The 25,132-nt window shown below is 51.1% G+C and overlaps 1 protein-coding gene across 6 annotated transcripts in view; it reads right to left on the reverse strand.

Moving 5' to 3' along the window:
* ASTN1 (astrotactin 1) overlaps positions 1–25,132 on the reverse strand; it is a 292,150-nt gene that overhangs the window by 23,406 nt on the left and 243,612 nt on the right. For all 6 annotated transcript variants that reach the window (XR_010729358.1, XM_066261216.1, XM_066261215.1 and 3 more), the window contains exon 17: positions 2,706–2,974. Coding sequence is in view for 5 of the 6 variants with exons in the window: in XM_066261216.1 (XP_066117313.1) it covers positions 2,706–2,974 (269 nt within the window). In the remaining variant the exon portion in view is untranslated. The remainder of the gene's footprint in view (positions 1–2,705; positions 2,975–25,132) is intronic.

The raw sequence follows: 25,132 nt of genomic DNA on the forward strand, positions 1-25,132 counted from the left end.
GACCAGCCATTACCACTCTTCCCTCTGCCCGGAGCTGCTCGGCCCTCTCTCAGACGTCTCCCTGCCCTGGTCACCTGCCCTGGCCTCATCCCCTGCTCCAGTGCGCCCTGTGCTTTCTCCTTCAGCGGGCTGTGGACGTCTCTCACCTGCTCACCCATGAACCCTAGCCCTGCCGATCACAGCCACACAGCCTTGAGCACGTGAGACGGATGCTACGCACACGTCAGTCACATATAAATAGCACACATCAGTCATCAGGAAATGCCAGCAACGATTATCATCTCCGAATGACAGGGTTGGGTCCTTCACGGAAGCTTCTAAGTACCACAGAGCCTAGAACAGGTCTTTCCACAGCAGTTTCACAGCACACGTTCATTCGTACATGAAAGGACATGGGGGTCAAATTAGGCCCGTGAGGGGGGCAGAACTTGTTTCGGGGCCACGCCCTGGGGAGGGAGTGGGGCCCTGCTGCCCCTGCCCCTGCCCAGGGCGCGGGAGGGTGGTCCCAGCCGCAGGGCACACACCTGCCCAAGGTCAGGGCTTTCTCTCTGCGTCAACCCAACAGCTGTAGCCTCTGCTTTTCCTGTGATTCCTCCTCTGTCCCATGGTCACCAGACCCACAATAATCGGCAAATCAGAGGAAGGAAACAGCTAGCCTGGAAAACTTTAGGCCAAAAAATAGGAGGAGGAAGAGAAGAATGAGGAGGAGAAGGAAGAAGAAAAAAAGACAACCCTACACAAATCACAGTGCCCAAGCCCACAGCCAGCATCCTCCGCACCATCCTTTCAGAACCTAACAGAGGCCATTTCGGATCAGAAGGGCTGAAGCGGTGTTCACACCTCCTCACACCGGCAGCCTCTGAGGAGCGGGCACCGACTCTTGGTCATCGCTATGCTTTGTGGAGTTTTAGGATCCCCAAGGCCCTGACACTAGGTGCTGACACGCTGGCTTCAGCCCCATGATAAACAGTTGTGATTTACAGTGGAGGACACGTAGTGTCAAGGAGGTTGGGTGACATGCTCAGGGTCACAAGCTTGCGGGTGGGGCAGGGCCAGCACCTGAGCCCAGAGTGACGGGCGGGACAGCTCGGGTCGTTCCCCCTCCCCCATGCCAGCAGGAAGCGCAGTGCACGTGGGTGCTCACGTATGCCTTATCTGGCTGATCCAAATTCAAATCAAAAGGTATATTTAAAAAAAAAAAACCTGGGGAAAGAGGATAGATTCGAGATATTTGAGGCCCTTGCTGCTGGACTAGATGTTAGAGGAAGATGAGAAAAAATGTCTAGGATTCATCCCTGGTCTCCAATTTGGTCAACTTGGTAGAAAATAACGCCACTCGCTGACGTGGATGTAGCATCCACAGGATTTGGGGTGGGAGGCGGTGAGTTTGGGGCTGTTGGGTTTGAGATACCTGGTTGGTTCTATTGCTGGACCTCCTGGTTTCTAGAGTGCAATCACAGATGAGACTAAATACGGCGTCAGAGATGATCTAGTCCAACGGGGCCAGTGAGGCGGGGGGAGGGGGGCAGAAACGGGCCTGATGTTGCACCGAGGGGCAAAGGCGGCACGCTCTGAGGGACCGACGCCAGCACGTGGCACCCGGCCCTTCTCTGCCTCCTCACTCCTTCCTTCTCCAGGACAGCAGAGGAGCGGAGAGACACATGGTGGTGGCTGACCTCCCACCTGGCCACCTTGTCTATGTGCTTAGAAAGTCACGTGTTCAACACAGGACCCGGTGGAAGACACCTGCCAGTCCTACTTGAGACCTGTGTGGGCAGCCAGGGGGGGGCTGGGCGGGGAAGTAGGGGACCCGGGGAGGGGGTTCCTAAGGACAGACTCCCTCCAGCGTCCTCCCTGCGCTCGCGAGGCCCCTGAAGGAAGCAGGGACTCCTCGCCCTCCGCCCCCCACCCAGCTTGTCTTGACCTCAGCCCTGCATGCCTGGTCCCATGGATGCTTCCGGAAGGGGGTTCTGACTCTGCTGTTCCCTGGCAAGGGCATGGCAGCAGCCTCCAGCGCTTGGCAAAGGCACAGCGGGGGCAGGTAAGGGCAGCGCTGGGCACTGGGTCAAAGCCACTGTTGCCCCAGGTTTGGGTCTCCATGGTGACACAAGCCCCTCCGGAGGTCCCTTCTCTCCCACTCCTCTTCCCCTGGTCACATCTATGAAAGGGAACAGGGAACCATTTATCTCTCTGTTCCCGTGAGAAACCTCATTCCCAAACACTCAGTGAAATCTGCGGCAGAGGCAGATGGGCGAGAGAAACACACGTGCACGCACACACATGCACAATCCCTGCTGTTGGGTTAGGCGCCATCTATGAAACGAGCTGTGACACTCCAGGTGTCCCTTAAAGGAGGACAGAGAAAGCAATTATCACCCCACCTGGATGGGGACACTCTCGGGCAGGTAAGCAGCTCACTGCCGTGACTCCGCCATGTCTCAGCCCCAAGGTCACCTTGGCTCTAGCCTCAGAAGTCCCCCACCCTGAGCTCCCTGTTTTACCTTTGTCGTGGTGGTTGTGTCTGCTGTGACCCACTCTGCCCCGTCTGTCCTCGAGGAGACTGGACAGGGGAGTCACCGCCTGCGTCACGTCTCTCCCGCATGTCCTTTGGGTCCCCGACGTCCCCCTGGCACCCCCTCGGGCCACCTGCAAAGCCCTCGGCCGCTGCTGTTCCCTCCCGGAGCCAGGGGTCCGAGGCCGCTTACCCGCTGGGTCTGGTTGTTGGTCACCAGCTCATAGATGGGGGCTGCTCTGGTCACCTCCAGCAGAACGGGCTCGGCGGGGGTGTCGGCGCCGGATGTCACGTGGCACAGGGGGCAGGACGAGGGGCACCGCCCCTTGCTCTGGCACTCCATGCGCACTCCGGCCGCCATGCGCTTGGTGCCGGACTCGGACAGGCTGGTGATGTATTCTGGGAACGTCAGCACCTTGGGGTCTCTCTCCCGCTCCTCTGACTCGTCAGACGGGGAGTTGCCTGCCAGACGCAAAAGGGACAGTGAGGGAGGAGGCGGAGTAAGGATGGACCAGGCCTCATGGCCCCTGAGCGCTCCGGTCACACCCTTGAGAGGTCCAAAAATGTCCCTGAGGGAGTAAAGATGTGATTCTGTTGTCCCACTTGATGTGGGGAACCCCTCCTCTCAGAAACCCCAGATGCTCCCAGTGTGAGAGCAGCCGTTTCCTTCCTGAACGTCGTCAGCTCCTGGGGACGAGTCTGCAGTTTCTGCTGTCACCAGTAATGCAGACAAAACCGCAGCGATTGCTCTGCGGCCATTTGTGCACCCAGAGAACGAGGGCACCAAGAGTGCCTGCCTCTAGCACTGCTAAGGAATAAAAACCAAAATGATTTTAAAGCACGTAACTGGTTTGCAACGTTGAATAATCATCATCACAGTCCTCACCATAGCTATCGGTAAGACTGATCAAGCTTCTCCGTACCAGGGACGTGATGTCTGACCAAGACCTCCTTTAACCCTTACACCAGCTCTCTGCATGGAATTCTGTCACTCTACCCATTTTACAGATGAAAAGTGAAGCCAAGAGCCTCAAGATCACACAGCTAGGACATCGTGAGAACTGAGAGCCGAATCCAATCTTGTCCGACTCTGAAACCTTCACGCCACAGGACATCTCAGCTTCATTATTAATCAATGTAGTGAAAATGGGGAAGAAAATTTGACTTTTTCAAAAAGATCTGCACTCCCAAGCCAGAGAGACGGGTCCCTACCACCCCGACTGACAAGTAAAAGGGAGTCGAGGGGTCTCCTGGTTTATTTTTGGTGACAAACATTGGAAATGCCTACCAGCAAATAATAGTTTGTCCCCGAGGGAGGAAGAAAGCACTGCTTGGTATTTCTCTTCCAAGCTTTTGTGATTTCCCCCTCAACTTATTAACCCTACAGGAAGGTGGAAGGGGAGTCTGCTGGCAGCAAGCCCTGGCTCCTCAAGAGCCCCCTGCCCCCTGTAGCCCCAGACACGAAACAACTGCAGGAAGTCTACTGGGCTTTGGAAACAATGGGCAGACACAGAACATCCACTCTGTCCTCTCGGACGCAACAAGAACGTGAGCCTCGATGGGCCGGGTCTTTGGGGGAATGTGTTGCAAGGCTTTGCAAAGTGGTTCCAGAAGGTGATTGTGAGATACGACTCATTGCCTTCATAGCAGCGTCTTCTCTTACGGGGTCCAGGGAGCACCCCGCTGTGCCCCTCCTGTCGGCTGCTTAATACGCAGCATGTCAGCACTGCTGTCTCCCGGATGGGCAGCCCCATTAGTGGACGAGGCATCTCTACCCCGCCATTCCCGGGGACGCGGGCCCCTCCTGCGCGTGGAGGCCCAGGACTCACTCAGCAACTGTAAATGTGGGACACAATGTATTTCACATTTGCATCTGGTTTGATAGCGGACCCCGAGTCAGGCTCCAGCCCTTCCCAGGGTACCAGAGACCAACATCCCTGCATCCCTGCATCCCTGCACACGGCAAAACCGAGAATGATGCTCTTCAGTAGGAGGCCCAGGAGCCACACCCGCTTAGCCCCAGAGTCACTCCACACCCCGTGTAAAGCTTGCCTGACGTTCAGGCTTGTGTAACTCAGGGCTGACACTGTTTGTAGAGGGGCCACGGTCTGGCAGGACTGTTCTCAAGCAGCCCCTGGCCATATTCTTGAACGGGCTATATGAACTGCGCAGGGGTAAGTGGGGGGTGGGGGTAGGTCTTTGACTTCTTGATGTTATTTCTAGAAAAACAGGCATTTGTTCACTGGGAAAGTAAATTTGGGGAAAAAAAGCACAGTAAAGATACAGTGCTTCTTTTCAAGATGAGAGTTTTAAAATTTTGCCTTGCAAGCCTTACCAAAGAGCGTGAGGGTCTCTCAGTTGGCCCCCAGGCCCCTTGGAATACAATAAATGCACTTCGTTATCAGCCCACAGCTCTCCTTGCTGAGAATGCCTTCAACAGAGGCCGGGAAAAGGCGTCCAGGAAATGACCACTAGATGGCGACATCAAGTCTAAAATGACTACTGAGAGGAAAGAACCGGTGCCCATCACTTAGGCACTGAAGAAAATCAAGTTATGGAAAAGTAAAACACAGCTACTTAAAAAAAAAATTGTGGTGGCATAACTTTTCTCCATCAATTGATTAAAATGTTAATAAGTAAAAAAATTCCATCCAAAGTATTCTAAGGAGAAAAATATAGAGCGAGAAACACAAGATAATAAAGGCAAAACAAAACCCACAAGAGAAAATATAAATCCTCCTCAATATTCTTCATGTGGGATAAATTTTGCTTTAGGGGGGAAATAAGATGCCAAGAAATACCTTTTCTCTCACCTCCAATCCCCAAAGACCTCTACATCCACAGCCATAGATTATAGAACCCCTTCCCCTCACTGCTCAGGCTATTCGGGTCTGACAGTCAAGTTCGGCCACTAGAGGGCACTGCAACCCCACACAGTCTGGAGCTGAGTGACAGCCTCCAGCCCCTAGCAATTCATCATTAAAGCTTAATTGCTGTGAACAGTTGAGGGCCTGCTCCCCTTGCTGCTGCTGTCTTCTGGCTTCCCCAGTTAAAATCCAGACGATAACCTGAGACCTACATAATTTTATTAACCAATGTCACCCTAATACATTTAATAAATATTTTTAAAAATCAAGATCCTTAAGGCGGAAGGGAAGATGATGAGATGCATCTTCTTTTTTTTTTTTTTCTTTTCCAAGTGAGAGGAAGAGAGATACAGAGACAGACTCTGGCATGTGCCCCAACTGGATCCACCCAGCAACCCCTCTCTGGGGCCGAGGCTCTGCTCATCTGGGGCCATCCTCGCAACCGAGCTATTTTTAGTGCCTGAGGCAGAGGCTCCATGGAGCCAGCCTCAGCATCTGGGGCCAATATGCTCAAACCAATCCAGCCATGGCTGGGGGAGAAGAAGAGAGAAAGTGAGAGAGATAAGGGGGAGATGGAGGGAAGGAGAAGCAAATGGTCACTTCTCCTGTGTGCCCTGACAGGGAATTGAACCCAGGACTTCCACATGACGAGCCAATGGTCTATCCACTGAACCAACCAGCCAGGGCTGGGACACATCTTTTTTAATTCCTGTGCTGGAGATGGGGCCGTTGGGGGTGAGGGTCGCCCCAAAGACTCGGGCCAGTCCCCTGCCCTAGTTTATCAGGGCCAGGTTAAGTATCTTCTCTGAGGCTCACACTGCCTTATGTCCCCTCATTAAAGCACTGATTGGGCTGTGTTATCACTGCTTACATGGCCCTCTGTCCCCCATCCTCCCCAGACTGATGGCTGCGAGTACATGAGGGCGTGTGGTGCTTAAGTCAGGTCTCCCCGGGGCCTGGCACCAGGAACTGCTTATAAATGTTTGATGAACAAATGATTAAATGAATGGTGGGCCCAAGAGATGCTTTAACAGACAAGGGAAGGGGCGGGGTCACTCAAGCTGGGGAGGACATATTAGGGACAGTCACTGACAGCAGGCAAGACTTAGCATATAGGACATGTTTCCACCCCAAGATGCAGGGACGGGCCCTGCAGGGGTCGGGCAGGGAAGGACCCTGTAACAACAACAACAAAATCAACATGCAGCACCACCCCGATATATCCTGCAGCCCTGGACAGGTACAAGGTCAGGGATGGGAGAGGAGTGGGAAGGAGGGTGCAGAAGAAGATGGTGGGAAGCCACCCAACTGTTTTAATTCAGAATCACATGGGCCTTCTCCTGGATATATTCCTGTCCAGAGGAAGCGGGACCTGCCGGAGACCAAGACTAACTGCCCCTCGGTCTCCACCCCGTCACACAGGATGGAGCTGTCTAGAGAGAGGCTGGATTTACACACAAGTGATGAGCAGCCCACTCCCAAAAGACTCCGACAAAGAATAGAGATGTGTGTGTGAGAGAGATTTTTCAAGGAGGAAATGCATTTTCCATGCGCGGTTAAATATACAATTGGGAAATACGCCTTAAAATGATGGAGTCCGGTGGTGAAAGCCCAGATAAATCTCCCTGTGCCCGAAGAGAACACCCATAACCATCACACCTGCGGCAAGTGAACGCGCAGTTCAAATCCTGAACGCTTCAGGGCAGTCTGATCTGACACTGGCTTCTAACTGCCCTTCACGCCTGTGTGTGGAGAGGGGCAGGGAGGGGACCCCCACTTTCTTATGAGTCGGTGGCTCCCCTCTTCCATTGCCCACTCCAATTACAGCCCTGGGCAGCTTCTCCCCACTCCCCCCTCCCCATCCTGGATAGAAACACTCCAGCAATTTGAGATGCTACATTGTCTCAACAAAGCAAATAGGCTACTTCAAACAAGTACACTATCTCCAGACATAAGAAGTAAGCTCCAATTAAGGTCTTAAAAGATTATAATTGGCACAGGTGCCTCCTGATCAAGAACACAGGGTGGGGCCTCCTCTCACACACACCCCCCCCACTGTTTGCAGACGCACCCGCTGCTCCGGGGGGCTCTGGAGTCCAGCCATGCCACTTCGGTTTCTTACAAGGAGAACAGCCAACCTGAAATGTAGTTAACAATCCCAAACACACACGGCAAAGCCTTTTGCAAATACAGTTTGCTATAAATAAATGCCGTTCGCCTGAGGCTACATCTGTACCCGATGGCACAGAATATCGGGGTGTAAGAATATTGGCCTTCTCAATGTTCAAAACCTCTCACCATGGCCATGCTCATGGCCTTGGGCATGGACATATTGACCCACTTAGACTCAGGAGCACATGAGGATGATAGAAGTGACTTGAGCCATCCCCACACCAGGCCTGCTCTGCTGGCGGGAACCGGCAGGTCACGAAGGTGAATTAGTTGTTATGAAGTAAATTGGTACAATTCCTGTAGGATCAGGGGCTGCTTTAAGAATCCCTCTCCCGAGTTGGTGCCCAAGGCAATGTGATGCTAATGACATCACAGCTAGAGCTCCAGAGTAGTTCATTAGGCAGCGAAGAAATCAAAGGCAAGCTCATCAGATCCCAGCTTCTGGAGATGGCTTGGGGCCCGCAGGGAAGACAGTCTGATGTGGGGACAATGGAACGTGGCTGTAGCACACTGAGCCCCGAGCTCGCTGATGCCCCCACGCCAGACTCCACCTCCACCTGTCCCCAGTCTATACCATCTAGTTCACATCCGATGTCCTGAGTTATCTAAAGTCACATTGCTGTCCGTACCACCAGGCTCAACCCAGCCTCTCAAGAAGCTTAATCACAGCTTCGGACAGGGAGGTTTGGGTGACTATGGAGGGACTTAATCAGAACTCCTAGACCTGCTATGGGATGCGCTCTCAGAGCAAGAGAAATGACGATGGGTTAATAATTACAGGGAAAAGATAGGGTGCAAACTGGCCACTCCTCTACACCTCTACATGAGCTAACGAGTGCTGTGGGCTCAGGGACTGTCTTCTCCCCCTTTGACACTTTGCCTCATTCAGGTGTATATATCCATATCCATACCCATCCATCCATCCAGTCTATCTATATCTACCATCTAGGTGTTACCATATTATCTGTATCTATTCTCCCCTCTCTATATACATACATACATACATACATACATATCCATATATGTGAGAAGAGAAAGGGAGTGAATACATTAAGTCATGATAAGAGATTCAATTTTTCTAAAAGAAGTCAAACATAATGAAACCAAAGCATCTTTGAATGGTCTCTAGTCCTTACCAAAACGTCAGCAATCAGTAAAAAGAACAAAGCATTTCTGATGACAGCCTACTCCGCATCTCCAGCCAGGATCTCCTCCTCAAGCGTAATGGAACCATAATGTGCACGTTCAGAAACCCACCTGAACGTCTGTCCATGGGGCCCCTCAGTCCCAGCGCACCCCCTCCCCCAGCACCTGTCCTCTCTCACAGGTCCCAGCCCAGCAAAGGGCACGGACTTCCCAGCTGCTCAGGGCAGAAATATTGGCATCGTCATTGGTTCTGTCCTGCTCTCCCAAGCATCCCCCCACCCCGTCACCTGAAGTCTCCATTCTTTACCCTCCAACCATGTGCCTCCCTGCGTGACCCCTACCGCCCCAGAGCCACGCAGCTTAAGGTGTGAGTTGGTGGTCACACTGCCCAGCTTGATTTCCGACCTTTCCACCTGCTGGGTGTGTAACTGAAGGCAAGTTTCCTAACCTTCCAGGGCCTGGGCTCTCTCATATGTCAAATGGAGAGTAAATGAACTGATTTAACAAGGCTGTGCTCAAGATGAATTGTTACCATTCACAAAGAGAGGGTAGCAGTGCTTGGGACATGGTGAGTGTCCTCTAAATTTATTCTCACAATGCCTGTCTGCTTACCTGCCCCCACCCCACCAGCCACCCCTGCAAATGGCGGCCTCCTTGAGGGGAGAAATTACATCTTGTTCTTCACTATAATATCCCACAGTTCCTAACATGTAACGTAACTAATGCCTTCGACAAGTCATTAAACAAATATTTATCGAATGCCTACAAGTGTTTGCTGAATGAACACATCACTCGTAATGACTTACACACAAAGTGACGACTGTCTGTTCTGTGGGGGCTAACTGGACAGGCTGGGTTTAAAGTTATTTTTTTGCCTTAGTGCCCTGGGTCCTTTTGAAATGTTCTAGTTTTCTTCTGAGGAGAGGGCCAGGAATCCAGAGCGAGTTCCCCTACCCTCGGGTACCAGCGGGCAGCGGGCACTGGTCAGAGGTGCTCTAGTTGCAAAGACTGAAGGGGACACTGCAGAAGTATGTCTTGCAAATCCTGTACAATGTCCACCTGCATCTCGAAGTCCATGAATGTCCACGGGGTAACCAACTATGTTGGGATTCGGGATTTGAGCATGAGAAAAGGCACAGTCACTATGCTGGCAATGAAGAGTAGGCAGGGGTTCTCTCGTGGCTAGAAAATGTGGGAAGGTCACACCCACTAGTGTCACAAAGTGACAGAGGGCACGACGGGCACCCTGGGCCTGTGGGGCCCTGGGTATCAAACAGCAGCTGAGATGGACCGTGCGTCACTGAGGGGGTGACAGCAGTCATGCTGGGGTTCAGTCATACATTCCACCTCACCAGCCAAGAAGGTAATGGCTGTGATAGCGAAAGAGAGAGAGAGAGAGAGAGAGAAGGGGGGGAGGGAGGGAGGTGTGTGCATCGGGAACCAAGGATGGCTCTAAGGAGGAAACGTGCAAACCTGCACCTTCTGCAGGCTTCTGCTTCGCCCAGTCCCGGCCAGCACAGGAGGGGGGGGCATCCATCCTCACTCCCCGCCCCACACCTGTCACTCCCCATTGGCTCACAGGAAGCGCATCTTTCTTTGGTAATTAAATGCTGGACAACCATTGGCTCACGACTGTACAACACGTTCAGAAACAGTCCCAACTCCAGAGGGTTTATAGTCTTGTCCTTTCCTAAAACTGAATTCAAATTCTTTAAAAAAAAAAAAATCCTTTGTCAGGATGTATCCTTTGCTTTCTGTTCTAAGATTCAAGTTACTGCACAGTTCAGAACTAGTACTTCGCTATTTCTTCAGGATGTTTCTGGAAACGGCAGATGGTCTTTGGTATAAGCACAGGCGTGAGCAGCACCTCTGGGTGTGGTGAGGTCCAGTGAGATAATCAGCAGCTATCAGTACCCACCGGGCATCTCAGCAAAGCGCCATTAACTGGGAGGCTCAAGAGAAGGTGTCTTCTGGAAAATTGAGTTTTTGTTTAATTGATACTTAGCCAGAAAATGCTTACATTTCGTCCCACCCTTGTTGACATTTTTCTTCGCTAAAAAATGCAGTTTTCCGATTTCCTGCCTGCCTCGTGAAGCATTGCCTACCAAACAGGATTAAACCTTTCCCCAAGGTGCCTCCAGGTGGTAACTTTGTTCATCAATTATGACTATGCAGATTTGGGAGCGGTGGGAGACAGAAATAAAACAGTATCTACAGCCCAAATAGCTTTTTAAAAATTGATCGATAATATAAGGTCTCATTTTCTTAAGATTGCCTCCTTCTTAATGGCCCTGTTGTCAAAAACAAATGATTGCCTGGTCGAGATTCCCGGCTAATTAGATGCATGTTAAATTGAAGTTTTGGTGTAAGTGCGCTCTGTGCCCGAAGTTGTTGGTCAGCTTTGGCGTGGGAACGGGTTAATTTAATGACAAATGGACTAACCTCACCATAGCCTCCATCAGCCTCTTTGGTCAGTAGTAGTGGCATTCCATTTGGGATGAGAGGTTGAGTCTAAGACGAGAGGGCAGCATCTCCCAAGGGGTTAATAACGCAAAGACAGCCTTTGCTGAGCTGTGACTCCCTTTCCATTCTTCACCGTGGTGTGAACGGTGAGGACAGCTCAGCGCTGCAACCACCGCTTGGAGAGCCGTCACCACACAACCGGTGCACTGCAAGAGGAGCTCCAGCGTCATTCAGGAAGAGCCGGAGGCCCTAAAGCTTCGACCTCAAACAGGAACCCTCGCTAGACTGTCAGTCCCCAGAGGGCAAGAGCTGCCTTAGGTCTTGGTGGATTGCCGTGGTTCTCACCCAGTGCCCCGCACTTGGTTAAGGGTTCAACAAATACACAGGGATAGAGAGAAGTAACAGGGTTCTTAGCTCTTTCTAGGCTCTGTCTGCAACTCCTCAAGTGACAACCCAAAGCCTCGGTAGCGTTCGCCATGAGGGCCAGGCCGGGATACCCGAGTGGGTGAGAGGGAGGAACAGGAGGCGCTTGCTGATAAGGGGTGTGGCAGGCTGAGCTGATGCCACTGTCCTCCCCACGCCCCTCAGAAATGTCTGAGTGACCTCCCTCCCTCCCTCTCTCCCTCCTGAACATTTATTGAGCACTCTCTGCTCCTGCCAGCCCTGCAAGTAACTGGCTCCACCATGTTTGTATCGGACCGAGTCTGGTTTACATTGTCTGCCCCACTCGCTCCGGGGTGGGGCCTTACTCACCCCCGTGTCCCCAGAGCCCAGCCCCCGGGGTTCTGTGGGTGCTTCCTCAGTCTTGGCTGAATGACAATAAAGTGGTGCACGTGTTCTTGAACGCTCACCTTTTGTAATGTTCACATGATGCCGACTTTTCATTTGCCTCTTACGGTCCCATTTCTCTCTTCAGCAAATGGCTTTCATGTGACTCTGAGTGGATCACCAAGGTTTTTGTTCTTATCGGGTCTCTCCTACTTAGCTTCCCAGGGCCACCATGACAAATTACCAACTCAGTGGCTTAAAACAACAAAGTGTACTCCTCCAGCCTGCAGGCCGGAGGCCCAACGTCGCTGCTAGGGGCTGTCCTCCCTGCGGCTCTAGGGAGGAGTCCCTCCCTGCCTCTTCCGGCTTTGGGCGGCAGCCGCTCTCCTCAGCATCCACTGGCTTGTAGCGATGTCGCCCCCATCTTGGCCTCAGCTGTTCCATGAACTTCTCTGCGTGTCAGTGTCCAAATCTCCCTCTCTTTTCCTCTTATAAAAATACCAATCATTGGGTTTAGGGCTCACCATAAGTATCGTATGGCCTCCGCAACGTAGTTACATTTGCAAAATCCCTGTTTCTGAGTAAGATCACATTCTGAGGTTCCAGGGAGGCATGGATTTTGAAAAAAACGTTATTCAACCCACTTCAGCGTCCATAGCCTTTAACAACATGACATGGACCAGCGAGCCCTCTCCTGATCTACAGCCAGGAGGATGCATTGGCTGGCCATTTGGGAGCTGCTGTCCATCCCCTGGACTTCCTGCCAGGGCACAGGGGCCACGGGAAGGAGTTTTCGCTCTATCAGCGGCCCAAGGCCCCACAGTGGCTGTGTGCGGCTTCTTGTCAATATTAAAATAAACCTGACAGCAAGATTCAGAGCGACAGCCATGGGCATGTGCAGAGGTGCACGGGATTATCCCTGCTGATTCCACAGATGGAGTGGCGTGGAGAGGAGGAGGGGGCCAGGCTGGGGGAGGAGGTGAGAATGAGGAACACCTGCGGGAGTAGCTATTTTCAAATCTCCATTAGCAGACAGACCACGTGAACGAGTGGGCATGCTCAGCAGGCTGCCAGAAAGAGCAGTCCGCGCGCATTCGTCCGGAGATTAAGGCTTTTTCTTCTCTGGTCTTGGTTTTCCTGTCTCTGGCTGAGCTGAGAAGCTAGTGTGCACCCCCAGACCTGTCAGGAGCAGGTGTCTCCCTGACTTTTCCATCCTCCCTAAGAGGGAGCCAAGAAAATCCAGAGGATGGTCCAGAAAAAAAGCAGAGGGAGAAAACTACAGAAACAGAGAGGGTGAGGAGCAAAAGGGGGCACCCAGCACCAACCTCAGCCTCTGCTAACGTTGAGGGCCCCCCTGGGGACCTCTCTGAGTTTGCGCTTTATCCACAGTCAGATTAATGCGGCTCCCCTCTATTTACCATGAGGCGCTCGTTTTCAGGTAGGGGGCACCCACGAGTCCCGTCAGCTTTTGCCAGAACCATCAAGCAGCAACATTCTCTTCCTGAACCATCTACCTTGCCCTGTGCTCCTCCCTAGTAGTCGCCTCTCTTCTCTCTCTGGCTTCAAATGTGGAGAAGAGAGGCACAGTCTAGGGAAATCCCTGGTCCGTTCTCAAATGCGCAAAACTGACACGTGACCATTACTTGCCCTGAGTCCGCATTACAAAACCTCAGCTGCGCACTGTGTACACACTGTGTGATGTGACATGTGACTGTGGGTGTCTGGGGATGCTGACCCGAGTTACACACAGGTGGGAATCTCTTGGGGCTTATGTGACCCCACAGCCCAGAGACTCAATGCCTTGCAGAGATGCTACACAGGCTAGCTTATAGATATTTTAACTACCAAACCATCTAGAAAGTTTTAATAAAAGTATTATTCAATACTAATACTACTCCAACCAGCAAGGGAATGTTGTAACATCAAATGAATTCGGATGTTAAATCCTCGCTGCCCTGACTAATTTATTCTGCAGATTAACTATATATGACAAATCTGGTCTCACTTAGCCTTGCCTCACTGAGATTTATGCCACTTTCCTGCCCACTGGAGCCACCAGTTCCAGTAGACTGTGGCTTCAGGAGGCACTTTGGATTCCGCATAAGCCCCTCATCTCCTGGTCCTCACCTCTTGCGTTTAAAATGCACCAATACAGCCTGACCAGGTGGTGGCACAGTGGATAGAGCGTCGGACTGGGATGCGGAAGGACCCAGGTTTGAGACCCCGAGGTCGCCAGCTTGAGTGCGGGCTCATCTGGCTTGAGCAAAGAGCTCACCAGCTTGGACCCAAGGTCGCTGGCTCCAGCAGGGGGTTACTCAGTCTGCTGAAGGCCCGCGGTCAAGGCACATGTGAGAAAGCAATCAATGAACAACTAAGAAGTCGCAACGCGCAATGAGAAACTGATGATTGATGCTTCTCATCTCTCTCCATTCCTGTCTGTCCCTGTCTATCTCTGCCTCTGTAAACAACTAAAAAAATAAATAAAAAAAATTTTTTAAATGCACCAATACCTGGGTTCTTTTCACCTCTTGGTGACCCCTGCTGACCCTCTGTCCTCAGACACGCTGGTCTCTGCAGCTGCCCATCAACCCGAATAAAAGTCTCCTTGTGAGAGCAACAACACACCTGGTTAGCGTGGAGACTCGATGGCCCGGGCTGGTTTTGACACTATTTGTATACATAGTAGAAACGGTGGGATGCTTGGGGAAGCAAGGGTTACAAGGCGAAGGGTCTGGCAATGAGTGAAGCAAGGCTGCCAAGCCAACAGGTGTAATCTGTGATTGTGTTGAGAAAGCATGGTGACCAAGGTGATGGAGAGAAACAGTGCTGTGTCCAGCCAGACACCGTGAGCTGGTTCAGTTCGGGGTGACCCAAATGGAGAAAGGCCCTGACAAAAGGAAGTGGTCAGGATTCCAGGGTACCTGGAGACAGGACGATAGGAACAATGGCTAAAGGAATTGGGACACTGTGGGATGGCGACAAGGAGATGTGGAAGCAGGCTTAGCTGCTCTCTCTTTAAATACTTGAAGGGTTGTCTCCCGGAAGTGGGACCACGTGAACTGTCTATCTCAGAGAGCAGAGGGGGAAACTACTAGGGGATGAGTTTATTGAACCACAATTTTTACTGAGCACCGACCACGTGTCAGGCGCAGTACTGAGCACTGATATACACAGATAAATAGGAAAGGCTCACTTTCCAGTGTGCATGGTGGGCAGAGTGGACGGAAAAGTAGATGCCCGGAGGAGGGGTGGCATTAGAGGCATGGGGGACAGGTTCTGGGCACAATCAGGAGAATGTTTTGAAATCTACAATGGAGGATAGGAGAAGGCTGCAGGAAGTCTCTTGATTCCTTTGAGGCCATCTTTGTAACAGATTACCGCTGATACAAAGGCAGGTGGACATCATGAAGATGGTGAGCTCTGGACTGACAGAGTGTTCACATCGAAGCCAGATGACCACTTGTCATTGATGTCACAGCAGGGGGAGCAAGTCAGAGGAATGGGCCCTAAGTTCCTTTTAACAAGCCAGCTGTTCAACTTCTATGATTCTGTGACAGGCTCTTCCCAAAATGTCCCTAAACCGGGGGGGGGGTGGGGTGGGGCACACTGTGCTCGGAGTCGTGCATTGTTCTGACCCAGCCAGGCTTCCCATAACATCTTGGGATTCACCACCCTCAATAGGAGTCATTTATTTTATAAATATTGTCAGAACACGTTTTTAAAATTCTACAAGTAACCCCAAAATGTGACAGAGATAAAAAGTGGGCAATAGACTCCTTAGGCATTTAACATCATTACTGTTTGGCCAAAATAAACAACTCTATTACTTACAGAGTCACCCAAGCATCCACTCGGAGCCCCAGGCTGCAAGCAGCCTGATTTGAAAGCCCCAATTCCGACTCTGATGATGTTGGCATGAGCTGCTCCGGAGGTAAGCAGCATGCTCCCCGCTGCAGGGCCACACACTGGTGCCGAGAGGGGCACTGCCACAAGGATCAGAGTCCGTCCCTGGCCAGTGTGTGTGTGTGTGTGTGTGTGTGTGTGTGTGTGTGTGTGTGTGAGAGAGAGAGAGAGAGAGAGAGAGAGACAGAGACAGAGACAGAGAGAGAGTCAGAGAGAGGGACAAACAGACAGGAAGAGAGAGAGATGAGAAGCACCAACTCTTCTTTGCGGCTCCTTCGTTGTTCATTGATTGCTTTCTCATATGTGCCTTGACCGGGGGCTACAACAGACCAAGTGATCCCTTGCTTGAGCCAGCGACCTTGGGTCCAAGCTGGTGAGCCCTGCTCAAACCAGATGAGCCCGTGCTCAAGCTGGTGACCTCGGGGTCTTGAACCTGGGTCCTCTGTGTCCCAGTCCGACACTCTATCCACTGCGCCACCGCCTGGTCAGGCCATCCCCGGCCACTTATCATCATTTTGCCTTCGGGATTTTGCTAGAGAAAAAGCACCACGTTGTCAGTCCTAATCTGATTAGTAAGAACAAAAGTGTTTATACTCTTGACAGTGAACAGATCTATGCAGTCACGGGAACTCACCTCATCAAGGAAGGTCGTAGCAGGGAAGAGGAGGAGGTCACACTCACTGGGACAGCCCTGTTTAGGGGCAACAAAGGGGAGGGGGCAGACGCAGAGGCCAGATCTACCGCTCGCCCCCGACAGGATGATCAAGGTGAGCTGGTCCTCACAGATTTCATTGTTAATACATCTAAACCAAACACTGTCAAGAAAACTCGACCATCATGTCCAGTCCAGACGGTGCTGTGATTTTTTACGTGATTTCCCCGCATACTTACAACAACAGTAGATACTAAAACAATTATAAATGTTGAAGTGACGTGACTATGTGGTTCCCGCACAGGCCCCCTGCCGGGGGAGGGAGGCTGTTACTCACGCAGCAAGGCCCAGCTGCCAGGTATGATACCCAAGAAAGATGGCCTTGTCACTTTGCCCATTAGAGCCGAGGTCTCGTTCACTGTCTGCCTCTCTCTTGCGAGCACACACATTTTGGTTTTTCACTGAGCAAAGTACTGAGCAGCAGCCCTCACAGCAGCAAACAGCCAGCCAGACTGGACCCCGCTCAGCCACTGAGCCAGCACAGGCTCCCAGGCCCGAGGGTGTGTGAAGACATCGTCATGAAAGGGCCAGCGTCCTCAGGACCATTGGGGTTGGACCATCGGTGAGAGTGGGAAGCAGACACTGGAAACGAGGGGGGAAGCTGGAGAGGGGCACAGCCCCGTCTGGTCTCAGTGTAAACAGCTCAGGCACGCTGTGAGCAGGTCCCATCCAGGCCACCACCTGGGCTGGCAGAGACCCATCTGCACCTAGAATTCCTCATCTCACGATAGGAGACATATCGTAACAAACTTAACCTCTCTGGGCTAATGTTTCCTTATCTGTAAAATGGGTTAATAAGAACCCATTTTACTGTTCTGAGCAGTAAGTGAGATAACACATGTGAAGCCATTGGCATGGCCTCCAGTTTGTCAGCTCTCACTGGTAGCCTTGTTCACCATCACAGCAAGTCCCCGAGTTACAAACATCCCATTTATATACAACTCGTACTTAGAAACGGAGCACCCTAAGGGCTATTGGTAAGCCCTGCAGTTGGACATCAGTGAAAATGATATCACTGAGTTACCTGACTCCCATGGCAAAGAACTAACCAGTGACGACCTTATGGAACTGGAGCAGCAGATGGTATCATTTAGGAAAGAAAACAGGGACATAGAATCCCCAGAACCAAAAAATTTTTCTACATAAGAGATAGCTGATGCTTTTTCTCTTATTGAAGCAGGAATGGCAAAGTTAGAGGAGCAAGATCCCGACACAGAGCGGTTCACCACAGTTTACTGTACAGTTACTGAAGACCTGAGACGCTACAGGGCCTGATGATGAGACAAAGAAAGGCTCTGTCCCAACCTCCCTGGACGCCTCCTTCAGGACACTGACTTCAGCAGCAGGATCAACCCTGACTCTAACACCATCCACCCTCTCCAACAAGTCCCTCATCTCCTGCATCATCCAAGACTGTTTAAGGATGTGCATGAAAATGTTTAAGTGTTTACATGCACAGAAAGGTAGAAATAAACACTATGTTAAGATGAACATCTAAGTTGCATTTAATAGGTAAATGTACCTGTTCCAAATTACATACAGATTCAACTTAAGAACAAACCTACAGAACCTATCTCGTTCGTAACCCAGGGACTGTCTGTATATCCTGATTCCCAGCACTGTCCAGGTACCAAGCAGGTCCTCTATAAATGCATAATGAATGAAGAAAAATTGATGTTCAGAAATGAAACATGGCTCTCCATGGGCCAGAGTCAGAGGGAGAATTCTCAGCAGTAAGAACTAACCTTGCTGGCTTCAGATCTATGGGAACGTCACTCGCCAAGGTTGATGGGAGGTCAGTACCTACACAGGGCAGGGATCAGAAGTCCCCACAGTGTGGGGAAGCAAAACTAGGATTGCCAAAGGGCTCCACCACTTGGCCCCCACCATCAGGCGGAGGTGGCCATGAGTCAGTTCAGACCTCTGACGGTTCCGAGCCGCCTGCCTGAGCTGCCAGCCGGGAGCAGAAGCAGGCTATGGCTGACCCACTGGCTCCTGTCCAGGGACCACACAGCCCCTGGTGGTTCCGCGAAATGGGAAAAAGAGGATGAGATCATCTCACAGGTAGTTTGTGACAACGTGCTTCCATGTTACAATTCTGAAGTGTCATACCAATCACAAGATGTGGCCAGGTTGCCCAGTGGTGGCCTCTCAGGCATCTTTGTTATTCTCAACATGCTTGTGAAGAGTGACGTGATCTTTGTGGTCCCCACGGGACCCTCAATGCTGGCAACCAATCTCTCTGGGAGTTGTGTGATCCTTTAACTAATATTAGGGGGAAATGGGTAGAAAAGATGCTTTGACCACGCTGAGCTTTAACCAATTCAAATAAAAATCCTACCCCAGTGGAACAAGAGGAGGTTTTGATCCCCCAAGTTAACCTTTCTAGTTACAAAATATTTCCCCCCAAATGCAACACTCCTTGGATGGTCCTTGCACAGAGCGGCCGGTACATAAAGGACAGCCTTTGACGGCCTCTCTTCCAGGTCTTAAATGACTATTGATAACACTGAGGCATTAGTGCTAGGATTTCTTGATTCTTTCTTATTTCATAGGAAAGAGAGAAAGGAAGCCCTTCCTAGGTATCAGCAGCAAGACTCCGGCAGTATCATTCACTTGTGTTAATCTGGAATCACACAACCAAAGAGAAACACAGAGAATAAGCCACTTCAGGTACAGGACATCATCAATTCTGTTTGAAAGCTTGAGGTTATAGGAGCTTGTAGCTACCCGTCATTTCCACAGTAACAAGCCTACGGGAGGATCATCCAGATTTTGTCTTTATTCCAGGCTAGTATCAAACAAGGTACGCCACGTGATGGGATGACTGCCCCCCCCCCCCACCATGGGCATGGATACTCACACACCAACCAGATACAATCAGCTTCCTACCACCGCCACCCCGCCAGAAACTCCAACGGTGTCAAGAAAGCCAAGAACAAGGACCCCTTTAAAATGGTGGCAGGTAAAATTTATCCTTCGTATTTCCCAATCCCGGAGGCACATCTAACGTTGTACTCTGGGAGACAGTGGAAAGCGAATGCTGTCGACAAGTAACCGAGGTGGAAATTGAGTGTGACTCGCGGCAAGTACTCATCTCAAGGTGATTCCAGTATTTACGTTGAGTGTAAATCTTTGTAGACCCTTCTTAGGCATCTGTCTCCGGCCTCCCAGGAATTTCTTTCCACCAAGTAGTTGGTTGTCATCAGGCAGAAGTCAGAAGGCCCAAACCGGAACTCAATCCAATTTGACAGAGCAAATACTAAATGACTGAATGTCTATTTACAGGGTACTGTGCGGGCCTTCTGAACACACCAGGATGGATTATGTCTCACCGCTCCACTCAAGGGATGTACTACCTTGTAGAGGAGGTAAGACCAACAGAATTTAAGTACTTTTTGTTTTTTGTTTTTTGAAAAGGATAAACAAGAACCTGAGGGTATGAGGACGGTGTTAGGTCAGGGGAGGCCACACTGAGGACAGCACGCAGGACGGGGCCTGGAGGACCGAGAGTGTTCTTGGTGAGAGCTGCCAGCTGCGGTGGGAGTCAGAAAACCTCCTCTGCAGGACTGGAGAGTCCACATTTTAGGCTGTTCTATAGCAACTACACAGCTCCGCCTTGGGCTGCGAAAGCTGTCACCTACATGTTGACAAACGGGTGTGGCTCCATCCCACTAAAACATCATTTAAATTTCATATAATCCTGACAGGTCATAAAATATCATTCCCTTTTTTATTTTGCAGTCATATAAAGATGCGGAGGCCACTCTTAGCTTGCGGACCACGCAGACCCAGGCGGCAGGCAGGACTTGTCAACGGGTCACAGTGGCTGACCCCGATCTACTGCTGTTTCGCTATAAATACAAGGCCTTGTCATGCCTGAGCCTCCTGAATCCCTGCACTCTGCCCTGTGAGATAGGCACTCCCATTTTCACTTTCTAGGTGCACAAGAGAAGCTCAGAGAACTCAGGTCACACAGATTCGCAAAGACCTTGCTTTAACCACGAGGCAACACCTCCTCTCAGGAATGGAAGGAACTCATGGGAATGGGGGGTGGGGGGTGGGGGATGGAAGATAGGGGGATGATGGATAGGTTTTCTTTAGCCAGAGGCATTTAGGCATCTAAAAATCCTTTGAACAGAGTATGAGGTTGGCTATGCTGGCTTGCTCAGGGTACATTCATTTCAGATCTGTTACCACCAAGATCTCTTTTCACCATTCACGCTAGGGATGGACGGACTATTTAATGACCTCTCCTTTCCAGAATATAACATTCTCCTGCATTTGAAGAGAAAACCCAGGCTTCCAGCATTTGTTCTGATCTCTCCACTCTCTCTTCCCCCCAGGGCTGTGGAAGGTCTTGCTGACCCCAGACGTAACGGGGACCTGTATCTACTTATTTGGGAGACACGATCCTCCCAAAGTCGCTCACCCCCTCACCTCGCCCCCTCACCTCTGAGCAGTGAGTCCCTCTTACCTGGCTTCTCTCCTGTCTCTGTGGGAAGCCAGGTTTTGTGCTAGAGCAGGTGGAAGGAGACCAGGGGTCGCCACGCTCTCTCCCCGCCTGTGACGGTTACTTCAGGCGCTGGCTCTGGTCCCTCTCTGATCACCCGTCTGGGCGCAGAGCTGGAGCAGGCTCTACCCTGGCTGTAGGGTGCTTCTCAGATGTGGAACCACACTGTGCTGTCAGCTTCTGGATACGACAGTGACAGAGTCATCAGTCCGTCGGCGTACGTCTGTTAAAGACCCGTTATGTACCCAGCAGAGCTAGGCACTATGGGGAGCTCTGCAGTATGACACTGACCTCAAAGAATATGCATTCTTTTAGGGGCACCAAACATAACACCAGTGATAATACCAATACTAGCAGCTGATCTTTAGTAGACATCTGGGTGCTCTACTAAACACTCTGCTTGTACTCCTTCAAGTAAGAGACAAAGTGGGATGTAGTAAGGTCACCTTATTCAAAAAGATGATTGCAAGGAGCGTGGGAAGGGGAGGGACCACTGCAATATGGGGAGGGGAACTACTGTATGCTCTGATGAGGTCTGCAAGCAACCTGAGGGTTTGGCAAAAGGTTTTCCTTTCACAGAGAGAAGCACAGGTGGGAAGAACTAGGTGTGGGGAGGCGGTGTGAAGCCACCTCGTCTCAGGAGGGGCTGGGCTCTGGCTCAAGCTAAAGGCCAGCCAACGCCAGGGGCCTGGAGGACGGGAGAAGCTTAACCCAAGTCTGATTAGCAACTTTTTATTCTGCTTGATCAGTGGGGACACGCAGTTCAGCTAATCATCTATACGGTTAAGGATGGGAATTTTGAGGGTCTGTGTCTGACCTTGTCACCAGTAAACACAGGAAAGGGTGGTTCTTTGCAATAAGCCATGTTTTCAGAACGTGAAAAGACAACTGGATTTTAACCCCCAGGTAAGATTCAACACTGCCAGTTCTCTAGATGGACCTCAGTGGCCGGTGCTGACACTGTCCCTATATTAGAGACAGCAAAACTGAGCAACAGAGAATTAGCTGCTTGGCTCAAGTTCACAGAATTTTCAGAAGAGGCAGAACTTACACCCAGGCTGTCTCACTCGAAGGCATACAATCAGTTCTCCGTTACGCAGTCCAGACTGTAAGTGTCGCAGGCAGTTGGAGAAGAGAGACTATTGGTGAGGGCCAGAGCAGTCACAGGAGGCTTCCTGGAAGATTAGGGTTTCAAGACTGGGTAGGAGCTGACCGGGCCGTTAGGGACCGTGTGGGTCATCAAGGCAGAGGAAGTAAGGTCAAAAACTCGAGGCGAAGGCAGCCAAGGAGGCCACCCAAGAGTCTAACTCTGTGACATGGAGGTCTTACATAAATAAAGTTCCATCGGTAAGGTAGGGTCATACCTAATGGGCCCCTGAAGGAGCAGACCAGGAATTCTAGGCTTGTAGCAACAGTAAGGAGCAGCCTTTGCCAGAGCTCCACAGGAAATGGCATGGAGGGTGCAAACTGCAGTGGAGGGCAGGACGGGTCACAGTGAATGAACGTTTGAATGAACGGGAGACGTTCACAACATGAGGCTGTCGTAACAACAAGGGCCAGGGGGGTCTGAGGGCTGGGGCTCAGAATGCAGCGACAACCACGTACAGAGAATGGGGGGCAAATCAAGGGAGTATTTCAGAAGAAATAAGAGACTGAGGTGCCAGATCTGGACGGAGAGAGGAGTTTCAAGGGAAACTGTTCCACCTTCTTAGAAGCTGCATAACCAAGACTCAGAATTTCTCTAAGTAGATTTCATAGAGCTTTTTGTTCTTAGGCTTTGTTAATAGCATTACTCAAAACAGCACAGACAGACAATCAAAAAGATTTGCAAGCCGGAATGTGATGGGGCAACCCAAGTAAAAGTTGAGCAGGTTTTTGGGTAAATCTTTGAAAAGCCTTTAAAATTCTCCTATGTGTTACAAATCTCTAAGAAGGAACAAAATACAGCATGCAATGTTGTCAAAAATAATTTAAATATGGAGTTTTGTTTGTTTTGGGGTTTTTTTTGCAGACTATCTTGTTAGACCGCTGTGCTGCCGGGCCCATTTCGGAAAATAACCTATTAGTTAATATTTTTGAGAACCTACTTTGGGCCCGGATGCTCCGCCAGCCTGATGCTGGGTCCTGACAAGTCTCTGCCGTGTCCTCATTGTTCCGTTTTGCAGATGAGGACCCCGAGGCTCAGAAGAGGCCGTAACACTTAGTCTCCAACTCCCAGAACTCCCAGCTCCGCCTCCTCCCCTTGCCCTGTGCTCCCTTCCCCATCCTAGACCTTACCACAGTTTGCTGCGTCGTTTTCAGCCATTTCTGACGTCCTTGCCTGGGATGCAAAATTTCACGCATCAGAGCCTCCTGACGCCAGCTTCCAATCTACTGGCTTCACCTGCCGGGATACGTGGCTTCCAGGGGTATCACTTGGATTTCAGATTACTCCTCTCCCTCTGTTCCCCAGAACCTGACATCTATAAACACGACAACCCAGGCAGGCTGGCGCATGCTGAGCCATCTTCCGATTCTTGAATGCGACGGGTGTGACACGGGGAGGGCACAGACAAGGTCCTGATGTCCCATGTGTCCCCAGAATTGACATGTCCCACACCAGTGCTCACAGCTGCCACCATCACAACTGTTTAGTATTAAATTTAGAATAAGAAACCAATTAAAAGATAACAAGGAAACATATGTTCAGAATAGCAAGAATCAGAATGTTTACAGAAATATGACCTCTAGCTACTGCGGGAAGGAGGAGGGAGTTTTATCAATCTGAAACCCACCCCCCAATCCTGCCACCCCCGCCTCCCATTCGCAATCTTCACCCACATCCCTAGTTCAGCTCCATCCAAATGACTTCCAAAGAGAAAAACTATTGTGACTTTTACTGTGGAGGATGAACTAACATGGATCTGAAAACCAGGGGTCATGAAGACCACCGATGACCCTCTTCCGCTGCGGGGGGTCTGACAGTGAATCAGACCGGGTTCAAGGGAGAGTTAGGATCATGACTCAGGCTGGGTTCAAGGTGCTTCGCGTTGGGGCTCCTGCCAGGGTGGAGTGCGGGTTGCTGGTGAGGTAAGGACCCGGTGTGTCTGCAGGTCTAGAGCACCTAGCGAGGGGGACATCACCAGGAAGGAGAGCCCAGGGATGTGAGTTTGCGGCCTCTGGCATCCCCAGCTGCATCAGCATCTAGAATAGCGGTTCTCAACCTGTGGGTCGCGACCCCGGCGGGGGTCGCGACCCACAGGTTGAGAACCGCTGATCTAGAACATACTGCCGTAAAGCAAACGTCCTACTGAATAGTAACTGCAATTGAAAAAATTAGAATAGGCCCTGGCTGCTTGGCTCAGTGGTAGAGTATCAGCCCAGCATGAGGAAGTCCTGGGTTCGATTCCCAGCCAGGGCACAGAGGAGAAGCTTCTCTACCCTTCTCCTTTCTCTCTGTCTCTCTCTTCCTCTCCCACAGCCAAGGCTCCATTGGAGCAAAGTTGGCCAAGGCGCTGAGGATGGCTCCATGGCCTCTGCCTCAGGCGTGAGAATGGCTCCGGTTGCAATGGAGCAACGCCCCAGACGGGCAGAGCATCGTCCCCCGGTGGGCGTGCTGGGTGGATCCCTGTCGGGCACATGCGGGAGTCTGTCTCTGTCTCCCTGCTCCTAACTTTGGGAAAAAAAAAATTGTAATAATATTAAATGTTTTTAAAAGGCAAATGTTCCGCTCCTGAGCACTCTGTATCTGCCAGTCCCATGTCCAGGCTGAAGAGCTTTATCACCGGCAGTCCCATAACTGGGAGGCCACCGCAGGGCTCCCAGCTGTTCCTCCCACGTCCACCCAGGGGACTTCCGCACTGGGCCTTGCCGTGGTTACCACATCCTCACCCTCAACATCCAGAGTCATCGAGTAGTGATTTTTCCCAAGTAACTTCCACATCTACCCTACACCTGACATTTCTTCCCCACTTAGTCCAGACCCTCAGCAGTGTCCACCTGGTCTCCTCCAAAATTTTCCGACCGGTCACCCTACCTCTCTCTGGTTTTTATATCTTCCAATCCCCCTCTGCACTATTACCAGGTGTGTGCTTCTG

Source organism: Saccopteryx bilineata, chromosome 2, assembly GCF_036850765.1.
Source record: "Saccopteryx bilineata isolate mSacBil1 chromosome 2, mSacBil1_pri_phased_curated, whole genome shotgun sequence".
NCBI classification, from domain to species: domain Eukaryota; kingdom Metazoa; phylum Chordata; class Mammalia; order Chiroptera; family Emballonuridae; genus Saccopteryx; species Saccopteryx bilineata.